Source organism: Podarcis filfolensis (genome assembly GCF_964270895.1).
Source record: "Podarcis filfolensis genome assembly, chromosome: 3".
NCBI classification, from domain to species: Eukaryota; Metazoa; Chordata; class Lepidosauria; order Squamata; family Lacertidae; genus Podarcis; species Podarcis filfolensis.
In genome coordinates this window covers 95,431,422-95,446,435 of record NC_139606.1, presented here as the reverse complement: position 1 = coordinate 95,446,435, position 15,014 = coordinate 95,431,422, and the positions used below count along the sequence as shown (strand labels likewise).

Sequence of the window (15,014 nt, the reverse complement as noted above, 5' to 3'; positions counted from 1 at the left end):
ATATGTACTGTCCTGGGCCTCAGAAGAAGGCTGGCCTACAGTGGCCACTCACTGTGTCTGTGGGGAGCAACAGTTGAGGTCCCCTCTGTGTATGACCCCAGCAACTAGGCCGTGCTTGCTTGCAGGCTGGGGCTGGGGAATTCCCCTTGGCTGGTGGTATCAATGGGCAGTCTTCCCGCCAAAGAGGGCTAATTTGAATGGGCCAATCAGAGGCCCCGTTTGGAGGGTGGTGCCTTGCTTGCTGGTTGGGCATTGGCTGTTGCCCTGCCCGGCCTGGCAGCGAGGCTGAAGGCTGGCATACAGTCTACATTGGACTTGTCACAGTGAAGCCTCTGACAGTAACTGGCTGAATTTATGTGACTAAAGACTTGGAAACTTCTGTTGCTCAGAGATCCATAGTTTGCAGTTGAATATATGTGACAAAAGGGAATATTGCCAGTTTGGCATTAACAGCATTAAACCCTCACTTGGAGATGGGGAAAGGTCCTGAGAAACAAGGAACTGAAGATCAAGCTGCATATTAAGCAAGCAAACAAACAAACCAGAGCAATCAGAAGGAGCAGCAACCATTCCTTCCCCAATTGTTGTTTCTGAGAGAAAGAAAAGTCCAGTGATTGTGTTCCTAGAAGGAAGAACTATTGCAGGGGTCAGCAAACTTTTTCAGCCGGGGGCCAGTCCCTGTCCCTCAGACCTTGTGGGGGGCCAGACTATATCTTGAAGAGAGAAAAAAAGAATTCCTATGCCCCACAAATAACCCAGAGATGCATTTTAAATAAAAGCACACATTCTACTCATGTAAAAACACGCTGATTCCCGGACCGTCTGCGGGCCGGATTTAGAAGGTGATTGGGCCAGATCTGGCCCCTGGGCCTTAGTTTGCCTACCCATGAACTATTGCCTCCTCTCACTCCCCACCCCTGCACTCTGAGAAGCACCGAAAGGAAAGCAGAAAAGTCCCCAGTAAAGAACAGAAGGTCCAACTAAATGTCACATTAAGCTGCTTTGGGCGGCTTTTCGTTTAATATATAAGTGGCAGCTTTAATCACACTGTGGTTTTTTAAGCATGCTTAAATAAATAGGATAAGACAACAAATGTAGAGAAATTATAACACGTCATGCTGTTTAATGGACAATCTACTGCAGTTCTGTTTAATGCAGGATATCCAACTGTTCATGGTAACAAACCTATAGAGCTCTTTATAATTCTAAGAATGTAGCCCAATATCCATCAAAAGGACACCACTTGCAAAACGATTACTAAAAACCTGTGATAGCTACATCTTCATACAATCATACATATATCCTACAGTCAAAGGTGGGGAAAGAAAGGTAGAAAAGAAAAGAAAAATACCATGAGAATTAAATTTAGCAAAGACAGTGCAAAGGAAGAAAGTAATTATGACAGAAACAGGGTCCTCAGCATTTCACACATATATCTTGCCTGTCGAGAGCACAAGAGTCTTCATGGTGAGAGTTTCCATTGGGTACTTCCCATATAACCAGCTTTACTTGCATTTGAATACAGTGGTACCTTGGGTTACAGATGCTTCAGGTTACAGATGCTCCAGGTTACAGACTCCGCTAACCCAGAAATAGTACCTCGGGTTAAGAACTTTGCTTCCGGATGAGAACAGAAATCGCACGGCGGCAGCAGGAGGCCCCATTAGCTAAAGTGGTGCTTCAGGTTAAGAACAGTTTCAGGTTAAGAACAGACCTCCAGAACGAATTAAGTTCTTAACCCGAGGTACCACTGTAATTTAGGACAACATCACTCAAGGCCAGTTGTATGGTTAATGGGGTCCCTTAGCAAAGTATCACCCAATGTCATGGCCCCATAGTTCTCCTTTGGCTCATGGGTCCTGGGAGTTTTCTTTTATAGTGTCTGTTGCTCCAGATCATTTAATTAAGAACAGGGAGGTGGCTTGTAAAGGGTCAAAGGAAGACATCATCTATGAGTGCTGGTGGCTGTCTATCAATGCAGGACCTGACATCACTTGCACCTTACATACAAACCACACATCCCTTCAGAACTACAAAACGGACGACAATTTTCACCATGTATTCAGCAATGAAGTTCTAACGTATGTTCATACCTTTCCACCCTGATTAAGTCATTTTCTAGGTTGGGCTTACCTTAATGTTGCCATTGGGCTTGGAAGGCTCTGCCCATTTAAGTAACAGCACCCTGCCGTTCTCCTTCTTTTCCACGGTAAAGTTGGTCAGGCCACTTGGGGGCGCTTCCAGGGTGCGCACAGAAGTCCATGGACTTGAAACTTGCCCAGCGTTGTTGACAGCAACAACATGAATATGGTAAGTTGTGAATGGCTTCAAACCAAACAAGTGAGTTTGATGCGTTGTTCCCTGCAGCAGAAATACACAGAATATTCTTTCATTCGGTTGAATAAATGAATTATGGTGGGTTGTTGAATAAAACTTATCCCAACACTAACAGGCAAATTTTACCAAGTTTGTGCATAATCTTCAGCAGGCACAAAGGGCCAAAAAGGATGTGAAGCCTATATTCTGACTGATATTGTTGGGCTATAGTTCCCATCATCCCTGATGACCATAATAGCTTATGGTACTTAAGAGTCCAAAAGTACTTGGAAGGCCATGAGTTCCTTTCTCTGTCCTATTGCCCTCCCTTATCCCAAATAATAGGGATCAGAAGGTCGGCGGTTTGAATCCCCGTGACGGGGTGAGCGCCCGTTGCTCTGTCCCAGCTCCTGCCAACTTAACAGTTCGAAAGCACGTCAAAGTGCAAGTAGATAAATAGGTACCGCTCTGGCGGGAAGGTAAACGGCATTTCCGTGCACTGCTCTGGTTTCGTCATGCTGGCCACATGACCCGGAAAAACTGTCTGTGGACAAACGCCGGCTCCCTCGGCCAGTAAAGTGAGATGAGTGCCGCAACCCCAGAGTCATGCGCGATTTGACTTAACTGTCAGGGGTCCTTTACCTTTACCTATCCTAAATAATATCCTATGTCATAGTTCTCTTTTTCACAAACACTGTGCCATTGTTCCCACATTTATATTTATATTTATATTATATTATTATTTATTTTATATTTATTATATTACTTCGTTGTGCCTACAAAAAGTGTGAGGCAATGCATTTTCGCCTCGCACTAACCCTGTGAAGTAGCTTCGACTGAGATAAGACGGTAGCCCAAAGTAACCTAGTGAGAATTTAATGGCTGGGTATGGAATTGAACCAGAATCAATTTGGCCGTAGTTCCTAACTCTACTTTATACTATACTCATGCTCTCAAATATCACTGTATCATGGTAGCAGGTGCTGACTCCCCTCCATCCTGTGAGTAGCCAGTGTACTGTCTGTACATCTTCACATGCACACAGACTGTACATGCTTAGGCTAGTTCATACAACAGGAAACTGTGCTTGTATATATCGCCTACACGTGTCCATTTTGTACACACTTAGGGCTGTGCAGCAAAATATGGCGTGCATATATCCACTTCATAGTGGTACAGAGAAGGGCTTTTTGCGTGGTGGTACTCACCTTGTGAAATGAAAATACTCAGAAGATCAACCAGCTATTGAATGCTTCTATTGGCAATTAAAACCTTTCACCCAAACATTTTCTGACGTTTCATACCTGCTCCTGGCATATCATACTTCTCTACTGATACAGTGGTACCTCGGGTTACATATGCTTCGGGTTACATACGCTTCAGGTTACATACGCTTCAGGTTACAGACTCCGCTGACCCAGAAATATTGCTTCAGGTTAACAACTTTGCTTCAGGATGAGAACAGAAATCGTGCTCCGGCGGCGCGGCAGCAGGAGGCCCCATTAGCTAAAGTAGTGCTTCAGGTTAAGAACAGTTTCAGGTTAAGTACGGACCTCCGGAACGAATTAAGTACTTAACCCGAGGTACCACTGTACTGATACTTTGCTGTTATTGTTATATCTTGTTATCTTTTATCCTTTTTTATGATGTTAGCCACTCTGAGCCGAGGCAAGATACAAATAATTTTACTGTTGTTGTTGTTGTCGTCGTCTGTAAACCACCATTGTATTTCTTTCAATGAAAATAATCTTATATGAAAAGATTTTATATCTGTCACAATGCCCCCTGCTCCACCCAAACAATTTGATGGTATTCATTTCAAATCTGTTAGATTAGAGTACATTTTCTCTTTTTCTGGTGGTTAGGTCTATCTCCTTCATCGTGCAAAGAAGTCAGGAGTCAATTCCCCAGTTTTGTGTTAAGTGGCTAAAAGCCAGCACTTCTAACCTTTTAAATATTTAAGTATCTGTTAAGCTAACAGACTCGGAAACAATTCTTTTGCAGAAAAAAGAATCATTTCTTTTTTAAAATATTAAAAGTTAGATGATAAATAATTAAATAGTTATTTTCCCACAACAATGAGCTTTCCTTTTAGATAAATATAATGCAGCATTTGAATGTCCATTCTGAATATTAAAACTCAACATGCCACCAGTACTGATTATAAATATACTTTTCAATGACAATTATTCCTCCCCTCTCCCTGTTAAACAGGGCAGGCAGCAGTAAGATTGATAATGAAGAGAGGAAGGGAGAGCTGAAAGGATAGTTATTGTTAGGAATTTCTAGTCACCCATGCTTGACAATCCTACACTTGAAGCACTGTATTAATCAGATACTGAGGTCAAACACAATGCAATTCTTTACATGACTAATTTACATGAAAGTCCCATTGATTTCTATAACACTTGCTTCCAGACAATTTTGTGCAGGATTGCAGCCTTAGCCTGAAATCCTATACGTATTAATGTGGCAACAAGTCCATTGACCTCAACGGGGCTTACTTCTGAGTAGATATATATAGGTTGCAGTCTTAGTCATGTTTTTTCAGAGAGAGAAAATAATAGTAGGTTGAATTCAATGGTGAATGCCCACTGACAGAAGGTATCCATAAGTGAAATGGGGAAAGGGAAATTCAGAGGGTACTTCAGATTTTGAGAAGGTGCAGGACACTGTAGAGACAGAGAGAAATGGCGAACGTTCCACTGGTGAATGTCTTCCATAAGTGGACGTCCACTGGATTTCACCCAGTGAAAGGTTTTTGACAAGGATTCCAGAATGTAGAAACATAAAATTGGATTATTGGTTCATAGGTAGAATCCGGCAGTATCCATCCAATGACAGGAAGCAGGGTCTTCCATAAGCAGTAAATCGTAACATTTTTGCCGATTCCTCCTCCTCTATCTAGCTGCAAAAAAACCACCCCAATCTACTCCAGAAGCATGAAGACCCTTTGGAACAGATTGGGAGGTGACATAGGATCTTAAAGGCATGGGGCAAAAGGAGAATCAATACTTCCCCATCTCTGCTCACAAAAACTTCTACTGGATCAAAGAGTCACCCACCATTGGAGGGGCATAATTGGCTACACCTCCCATATAAGCACAGCTGTGTCACAATACAGGGCTAGTAGTAATGGTAATGATTTCTTCACCCCAGTATCAACTCCTATGGGGTAAAACTCTGACACCATCAAGTTTGTTTCCGCTTAAGTTCAAAATCTCTTGATGTTATGAATACAGGGTTGGCACAGCCATTAGGCAGGCCGAGACTGCTGCCTCAGGCGGCAGAAGGCCCCGAAGCAGCACCCCCCAGGTGCCCCACCACTGACTCTGGGTGAGATCTCGCCAATTTCTGGCAATATATTGTGGAACGCAGGAGACCTCACACAATTTTGTCACAATCTTGCCGCAAATTTGCGACGATGCTGGTGCTGCTTCTCTGGTAGCAGGGGCATAGGGAGCAATGCTTCCTGTTTTGCCTCAAGCCATAAAATGGGACGCACCACCCCTGCATAAATAAACAAAAATAAGGTACACTGTAAAGCCACCTTCTCTTCAAGTGCTGTATCAATGTGAAACATAAGCCTAAGGTTGCTGAAAATAGAGTCAAGTTCTTTGCATCCAAACTAGATCACAGCTGCTATAGGAAAGATGTGTCCTGAGCCAATATTGTTCTTTTAAAATTATTTTGGTGTGTTTTTTAAAATATACTTTTTATTGTTCATGGATTACATATGCTCTTATTTTAAAAGGCAGAATTTGGTACATGCATATTGTGTTTTCTGCTTCTCTGCTGCAACTGTCTTGATCACCCTACCCTGTATGATGTTGATGGCTTGTAGACCAAAAACACTGAAACCAATGTCAAGCAGTTGCCAAAATCAATTTTTGTTGGGGGGTCATTTAGACCCCCAGCGCCTTGGATGCTCTTCATTTTCTGTTATTCAATGGAAGCTAACTGACCCCAAGTCTGCTTTAGGGGAACAGTAACCATCATCCAATGCAGCCAAATATGATCAGTCCACATTGGGTTGTTGTTTGGTTTCCACTTGTAGAGTTCCCACCCGAAAGTCTTTTCTACTCTACTACCTTTGGGGAGTCCTCTTCCCCACAGGATGGCCCTGTTCTGTGTGGATGTGCTGTTTCATCAACATAAGGACCAGCTCTTAGAGACCCAAGTCTAGTATAGGTATACCATCAATTGAAAGAATAATACAACGGTCATTGAAGACAGGTTGAACCACCACAGCATTATAACACACACACACCCCATTTTCAGGACGCAAAAAGTTTTACATACTTAAAAGACCACTTTGTGATCATTCATGGACGCTAAAGTATAGGATGGTTTAAATGCCTATAGAATCACCTCAAATACATTATACATATTTAAAACATTAGCTGCTTGGGGACATTCAGAGATACCACTTTTCATAAGAAACATGGAAAGCATGTGGGCTATAAAGAAAAACATATGCATATTGTCAATAGTAGCACCTGTTCAATTACAGTTTATTTCAGTATGGAGAATCCCGTTCAGCCCCTAGATGGCAATACTATCAAACAGTTTTTATACCAGGAGTACTTAATGATTAACAACCAGCGTTCAGTCATCCAACATACTCAAGGCAGCCATTAAAAAAATAACAAAAATGATTTCATTATAGATTCTTTTAATAAACATTTATGGCTTAGATCCTTGAAAGTGGAAGCATTCAAACTGCCACAGCCAAAGGGAACTTGTATAGCCCAATGCAAAATTATGGACTGTGGGTTAAAAGTATGGAGCTCAAATGGAGGTTCATGCTTGGAATAAAAATCTGTCATCAGAAATTATGCTGGCACAAAACACAATTAAAATTAGCTTTACAATTGGATGCAGTCTTTATTAATAGGTTTTTATGAGGACAGTTATGTATTACACTTCGACAACTGAACTTTTAAAAGCCTAAACTTTACACCCTAAGGTTTAGTAGTGAAGATGGGATGGCCACACAAAGTTAAATGATTGGTTCTTATGTATTACAAAGAGCCTTGGAAATAGAACAAACACGAAACTGTACACATAAGATATAAAATACTTGGCTCTTTCTCTGTGTCTTTGTCTGCTGACGGAACAATCAAGATAGGTATTCTAATGCTATTGTTGTTAAAAAAAACCCCAATGAATTTTCATAAAGCTTGCTACAAACTGTCCTGTATTATTTGCTGCAATAATTCAAGATTCCTTGAAAGCTTCCTTTATGGAATGCATCAAAAGGTTGGGGGGACTTTAAAATAGCAAAATATAATGCGGTAATGGCCAAACCACAGATTATGTTAAATTCCTGGTCACTGTTAACATGCCTTTTCTTTTCTTTTGTAAACAGCAGATCCAGGGCATCTAATCAGGACTGGGGCCACAGCACACTGGGAGTAAGAATTAACCCTTACCACTTATGCCACAGTAACGATTAAAATTGCCCCCCTTGAAGCTGCTATTTGCCATACTAGGGAAGCTGTCATTAGGGCCTTAGCACCCATAATATTCAGGGTTAGAAGCATGGTGCACGGGAAGGTAATATTTTCCTTGTATTGCACTCCTGATTAAAATTCCTGCCCAAGAAGATGCTATTTCAAGCACAACTGAAGCTTCTTTGAGAAGTGAATGTTTTGGTAGGACCGTCACGTTGACGGGTGAGGGTGGGTGGAAGGTTAGACTCTTCCCCACGTGTTTTGGTCCCTGAATTGCTCACAGCTGCTAGTTTAAAAAGATATGCTAAACACAATCTTTGGCTTGAGCATGGCATGCTACCACTTCTTCAAGACAGCATGCACTTCAACACCCATCTGTTCCTGTATCTGTTCCAGCTACAACGAATCTAGGGTTTGGAGACTTTTATAGACTAGTTGCTTGGATCCTCACTTACTGCCAAAAGATTAAGTCAATTATGTGGCAGTAGGTTCCTACAGTGGGATTCCGGGGAAGGGCTGTAGCTCAGCAAAAGAGCATCTGCTTTGCATGAATGCAAAAGGCCCCAGAGTCAATCCCTGACATTTCCAGATAGGGGTGGGAGATACTGTAGGTAATACTGAGCTAGATGCATCAGTAAGTCCATCTCAGTATAAGTCAGCTGGGATGCCAACAGTGAGAGCAGGTTTTGCCAGAGCTCCTCTGTACGTCCTTAATATGTAGTAATTATTCATATGTACAAGACCTGGAAGTTTGTTTATTCATTTACAGTGGTACCTTGGGTTACATACGCTTCAGGTTACATACATTTCAGGTTACAGACTCCACTAAGCCAGAAATAGTGCTTCAGGTTAAGAACGTTGCTTCAGGATGAGAACAGAAATCGTGCTCCGGCGGCAGCAGCAGGAGGTCCCATTAGCGAAAGTGGTGCTTCAGGTTAAGAACAGTTTCAGGTTAAGTACGGACCTCTGAAACAAATTAAGTACTTAACCCGAGGTACCACTGTACTTCGATTTATATCATATCCTATCACTTCGGCTGGAGGCATCTTGGTTCTCCTACCCTCTCACTTGCCAAAGCCCAATTATTTTCAATAATGAAATGAACGTAACTGCAACAAAATATTCTTCCTTCCACTCCATTCTCTTGTACTCAGAATAATATGTCCTTGCCACCTTGCCTGCAGTGCCTCCATCTGAGGAAGGGCCAAGGAAGGAGGAGGCAGCAGATGTCAGTGCACAGGTGGTTCAGCTTGCTCAAGCAGAGGAGTATCTTGCAGTGACTCTGAGGTATTCCTCTTCTCAACTTACACAGGAATTGTCACGTTAACCCTACATTAAAATTGGACATAATATGCTCCACATTGAGCTGCCCTTGAATACCATTAGGGAAGTCAAGTTGGTGCAGAACACCAAGAAGTCCTTCACTGCACCAGTGGCAGTGGAAGCAAACCAGCAAGGCATGTGCTCTTCCACTGAGCTGTAAGACCCCCTGAAAATATTCACCTGAGACATAGTGGGAATTGCTTATATACCTTTCAAAATCTCTGGCATCTTCAGTTTGGAAAGCATTGCTAACAGTTATAGTAAATTAGCCCAGACCATGCTGCAGGACCTATAGTATAGGTGTACCATATTCATGTTAAAAAACAACAATGAAAACACAATTTAAGCACATTTTCAAATCTTGGTAACTCAAACGTGGATAATTTGTGTTGTTTTGTCTGAAAGTCATCTCAAAAGCAAGCAGAAGCAGGGTGACAATGGTTTCAAACAAATGTGCACCTCTAGAATATTTCAGACGGCTTCCCGCTTCCCTCCCCAGTTAATGAACACAGGAGTTGCTTAAAGCTCCTTTCATTAAGAGTGGGAAAGCAAGAGCATCCCAAAAAAACATGCATTTGGCACCTGTACAAACTTTTCAGCTCAGCTCATGGGCATGATCAAAACTACTCAGCCTTCAAAATCCCGACAAGTTTATACCTTCTCCTGTGATTGCCTTTGACTACTTGAAGTGCCCCAAAGGTGGTGAAAGGGTCAAGAGGTTTGTGTAGGTTGAAAAGGATCAAAAATTAGCATTGATTTGTGGTTGTCAATAACACTCTGCGTGGGTAGACTCCCTGCACAAATGTTTAAACTGCACAAAGCTACACAAACTAGTCATCTTTGAATCTATTGATCTGGTGATCCAGCAGTTTCCAGGATTGTCACTCTGGGCTTTGTGTTCTGTTTTAAGATCTCCCAACATGCCCTGGCATTTCTTTCCTGGGATGCAGGAAAGGATTTGAAGAGTATTAGCTGCATTAGGAGAACTGTTGTGGCATCTGAGAGCTGATGGACAGGTAATATGGCTATTTATCACTTCTTTGGGAGTAATCGTTAGAACAAAGAGTGCCATTAATCAGAGACATTAAGAAAATGACTGCTTCCAGTGCTCTATGAGGAAATTTATTTTTCATCACTTTGTTCTCTCTTTGTTTGCCACCCTTAGTTTTTGAAGGCACAATGTCTAAAGCTCAAAGGGGAGGTGGTTCATATGCTTACTGGGCACACCTCCCTTGTGTGCAGAAGTAACATGCAACGCATAGACAAATATACACACAGATGTCCTATTTGCACTATATTGAGGTTACTTATGCTATATGGATATATGGATGTGTGCATGTGCCACCCAAGTCACTCTTGTCCTCATACATATCAGAGGTGCATACACAGTTCCCCCCATGACTCCCTCCTTTTTATTTATTTTTCTCTACAGTTTATATAGCTCCCAATATAAGGAATCAATCCGTAAGTGGTCCACAAAGGGTCATACAAAATCTAACACATTGAAATACCATAACAGTAAAGAAAATCAATTAAAATTTCATAGCAAAACCTAAAATGCCAGTAGAATTTGAGCAGCGTGATCTAAACATTCCCTTAAGAGTCTTTCAGCTGCCCCACATGCAACTGATGACTCCTTATCCACGAGAGAGAGAGAGAGAGAAAGAGAGAGAAAGAGAGAGAGAGAGAGAGAGAGAAACAGGCAAATGAGGATGAACAATTAAGATACGTAGGGTGAGAAAATTGCCAAACACTTCTGTTATGCTTCCTAATGGGAAGTTAAATAACCCTTTGCTTGTGTCCTAATACATACAGAGGAAATGTGGGGCAGACGTGCATAAAGCTATATACTGCGGATCTAGATAGGAAAACTATGGGTCCTTCAGATGTTGTATAGGTACTTATCTCCTTGGCTCAGGGATTGCATAACCATACCCTCCAACATTTCTTCAATGAAAATAGGAACATCCTAAGGAAAAGCGGGACATTCTAGGATTAAATCAGAAACCAGGACGACTTCTGTAAATCTGGGACTCTCCCTGGAAAATTAGGACACCTGGAGGGTCTGGTTGTCTTTATTTGCAAACTGCCATTGTAAGCTACATCTGTAAGCTATTACAGTGCTACATCTTAGGGATAGAAATGAGCAAACAAATGAAAGTATACGAACCAGTGGCTCTTTAAAAATGTGAAACTGCCCTGTTTAGCTAACAATAATAAATCCACACCTTAACAAATAAAAGCCAACTGAATTATTTCACCTCTTCCACTGTAACTTAGAAATACACAGCAAAATCGTCATTCATTCCAGTGACTCCTGAGTGGAGAAAGGAATACCATGCAGGCTCTTTGAAATGAATGAAGGGCACTAGCGCTTGGTGGATTGTGCCCTACATCAGTTAAAAGCAACTGGGTTTGTATTTGATCACGGCCTAAAAGGAGACACTACTTAGTGACTATAAATTGTTTCCTTTCTTGGCACCCCTTGACAGCTAGGGATTTGCTGCAGTCCCAACAAGAGTGCGAGTTTCTTGCTTTAACTTGAAAACAAAGCTTCATAAAAGAAGTCAGTGGCTGCATTCTACAAGCAAGTGCATTTAGCACATTGCATTCAGTTACTCTGCTGGGTATTTCCTTTTCCCTTTTTTTCTTTCTTTACAGAGTAGGCGGCTTTTAAATTATCAACAACTTTGCTAGAGTTTTGCTGGCTAAACATGACAAAAGCCTTTTTCTTGGTGCGACTATTAGAACAAAATTATTTTACCTTTTCTCTGAAAAAAAATATGTTCGTATATTGAGAATTCTATCTGAAAACTACTTTCTCCGAATGAATATTTTCTACACCTCTGATTGTTGTTTAATACTCTCAACATAAAAAGGCAGTGGGATTTTCCATACACTAATCTATTTCAACCATTTGCTTCAGAACCTGGATCTGATTGCAGAATATCACAGCAAAACAACAGGTTTCCCTAGATTGTATTAGGATCCTTCCACAGGGTGGATTTTGCAAACACTGGCCATGCTGAATTAGCAAAGGCTAATTGTTATGACTGAAATTTAAAGATGCCAGAAAAGTTCTCTCAAGCCAGGCCCAGAAAATAACTTTGGAAGTTAATTAAAGCTAGCCTCAGTGGAGAGGAGAATGAATTAGAAACCCCAGTTCTTCTCTGGCTCAGACTAAAATTTGAGCTGAATAATAACTGAAGTCTTCCCTGGCCTCTCAATATTTCAATACTGAACGTAATGGAGTGACATCAGTGGGAAGGGGGAGAATGAACGTTTTGCTATACAGTGGTACCTCAGGTTACGAACTTAATTCATTCCGGGAGCATCTACTTCCGGGTTTGCGGAGCACATAGCCTGAAGCGTGCGTAAGGAGGACGGTACGTAACACGAGGTTCCACTGTACCTAAAGATCAGAAACATCTCTTTATGTATGCGACGACGGCCTGAATGGGATACACCCAGAAATGGAAGGAAGGTACAATACTGACTAAGGAGGAATGGCAGGCTAAATTAATGGAGTATGCTGAACTGGCTAGTTTAACAGGTAAATTAAGAGAACAGAAAGGGAGAAATTTTAAAGAGAATTGGAAAATGTTTGTTGAGTATTTGAAAGAATGCTGTAAACATCTCAAACGTTAGCAGGAATAGAATAAGTCAAGCAGTGAAAATATAAACAAAGGAAGAATTGGATATGTTAAAATATGGAGTAATTAGAATATGTAGCACTAAAGGATAACTGTAACGAACCGTGGAGGGGGCAGGAAGAGAAGTTGACTTGTTATATATGGATTGCTTGGTGTGTGTTGATTTATAAAACTGAAAATGATAAAAGTTTTTTGTTTTTTTTAAGGAAGGGGGAGAATGAGAATCATGGCGGAGAACCCAACCTTGGTTTTTTGACTCTGCAATGTCTTAATTCTCCCACTGTTGTTTTCAACGGGGGGGGGGGGATTAAGAGGCTGCCAGATGGATTATTTGGATTGGCTCAGAAAAATGATCTGAAATCCTGTGATTTCTTTTGGAAGATCTTGGATCTAAGTTCATTCAAGGTGACCTTGGAAGAGGCTGGACACAATTTACTAAATGAACTTTCCAATCCCTATGGTGGTTGCTGCTATCTCCAAAAAGGGAGATGGCAACCATAATCTACTATCAAGTGTAATTCTAAATTGTGTTTACATAAGGGAGAGGAAGTTATAGTTATAAATTATTTTGAGACATTGATGTAATAAGTGACATACACTTGTAACAATAATATTCCCCATCTGAGTACAGTGGTACCTCAGATTAAGTACTTAATTCGTTCTGGAGGTCTGTTCTTAACCTGAAACTGTTCTTAACCTGAAGCACCACTTTAGCTAATGGGGCCTCTTGCTGCTGCCGCGCCACCGGAGCACGATTTCTGTTCTCATCCTGAGGTAAAGTTCTTAACCCGAGGTACTATTTCTGGGTTAGCAGAGTCTGTAACCTGAAGCATATGTAACCCGAGGTACCACTGTACTCATCTATTAAAACACTATTCCTCTTCCATAGTAGCATGCTCAAGCAGCGTATGCCTACAGTAAATAGGTCTTACCTCAGATAAAACTATTCACTGAAACTATTATCTCCTACCTGGAGATGCCAGAGATTGAACCTGGGACTTCCTGCATGCAGAGCAAATGTTGTAACAGTGAGCCACGTCCCTTCCCGCAATGTTTCTGGCTCTTCTGCATCACTCCAGCCCTTGCACCCAGCCTTTATTTCCCAGCTTGACTGCTGAGATTATCTGGAAGAGCACTGTTAGTTGTTATCTGTGTTTCAAGGAGCTCGAATGACTTCAACTAGAACAGTGTTTGCCTGGTGTGCCGTGGGAAAAATTGAAAAATTCGAAAGAAAAAAAAATGTCAAATTTTCGCCCACTAGGCGGGCGCCGGACTGTGTCCACCCTATTTTCCATCCGTCCTGGGTGGGGATCAGATCGGATGGGATCGGATGAGAGAGCAGCGGGGCACACAATGCGGAGACGGAGCTGTCATCCGCCGGCTCAGCGGGGATCAGCGGATTGATCCCCGCTGAGCAGAGAACGGTCCGCAACGTTTTTGTTTGCCATTAAAGAAAAAAATATTAAACCATGCTTGAATGTCGGAACTGGTTACTAAAATTTTTGAATCCCACCACTGATGTTAAGTGTTTGTGTTTATTTGATTTGTGTTTATTTGATTCCTATTCAAGAGAATTACTTTATATATAGTCAATATAGGCACAGAGTTAATTTTTTAAACATTTTCTAATGGTGGTGTGCCTCGTGATTTTTTTCATGAAACAAGTGTGCCTTTGCCCAAAAAAGGTTGAAAAACACTGAACTAGAAGTCAGGCATTCATTGCTGGAGGTCACAAGCTGTGGAATACTCTTCCAGCAGAGATTTACCAAGCACCCTTGCTATGACTCTTGAAGATGGCTCAGGACCCCAGTATATCAAGGATCGCCTCTCTGCATATGAAACTATCTTCTGAGGCCCTTCTTCGTGTGCCTCCTCCACAAGAGGTCTGGAGGGAGGCAACACAAGAACCTCCCTTTTCTGCAGTGGCTCCCCATTTGTGGAACGCTCTCCAGGGAGGTTTAGCTGGCACCTTTAGGTGCCAGGTGAAAACGTTCCTCTTTAACCAGGCCTTTGACTGATTGACATCTGATGCCCTTGTAAAATGTGTTGTAGAAGGGAGAATGTTTGGGTTGTTTTTGTTTTTATCATGTATTTTCTGTTTTTTATATTGTGATTTTATGTTGTGAACAGCCCCAAGATCTACAGGTATAGGGAGGTATAAAAATTTAATAAATAAATGAATAATGTTCTTTATACCTGCCTATTCAGCTGTTTACATCTCTCTCAAGATGAGTTGGTCATTTTAACAATTGTTTTGCTTTGATTT

The 15,014-nt window shown here is 41.5% G+C and overlaps 1 protein-coding gene across 7 annotated transcripts in view; it reads right to left on the bottom strand.

Annotated features, from left to right (window-relative positions):
* Positions 1 to 15,014, bottom strand: part of USH2A (usherin) — a 432,455-nt gene that overhangs the window by 41,365 nt on the left and 376,076 nt on the right. For all 7 annotated transcript variants that reach the window (XR_014545784.1, XM_083604668.1, XM_083604669.1 and 4 more), the window contains one exon: positions 2,134 to 2,361. Coding sequence is in view for 6 of the 7 variants with exons in the window: in XM_083604668.1 (XP_083460794.1) it covers positions 2,134 to 2,361 (228 nt within the window). In the remaining variant the exon portion in view is untranslated. The remainder of the gene's footprint in view (positions 1 to 2,133; positions 2,362 to 15,014) is intronic.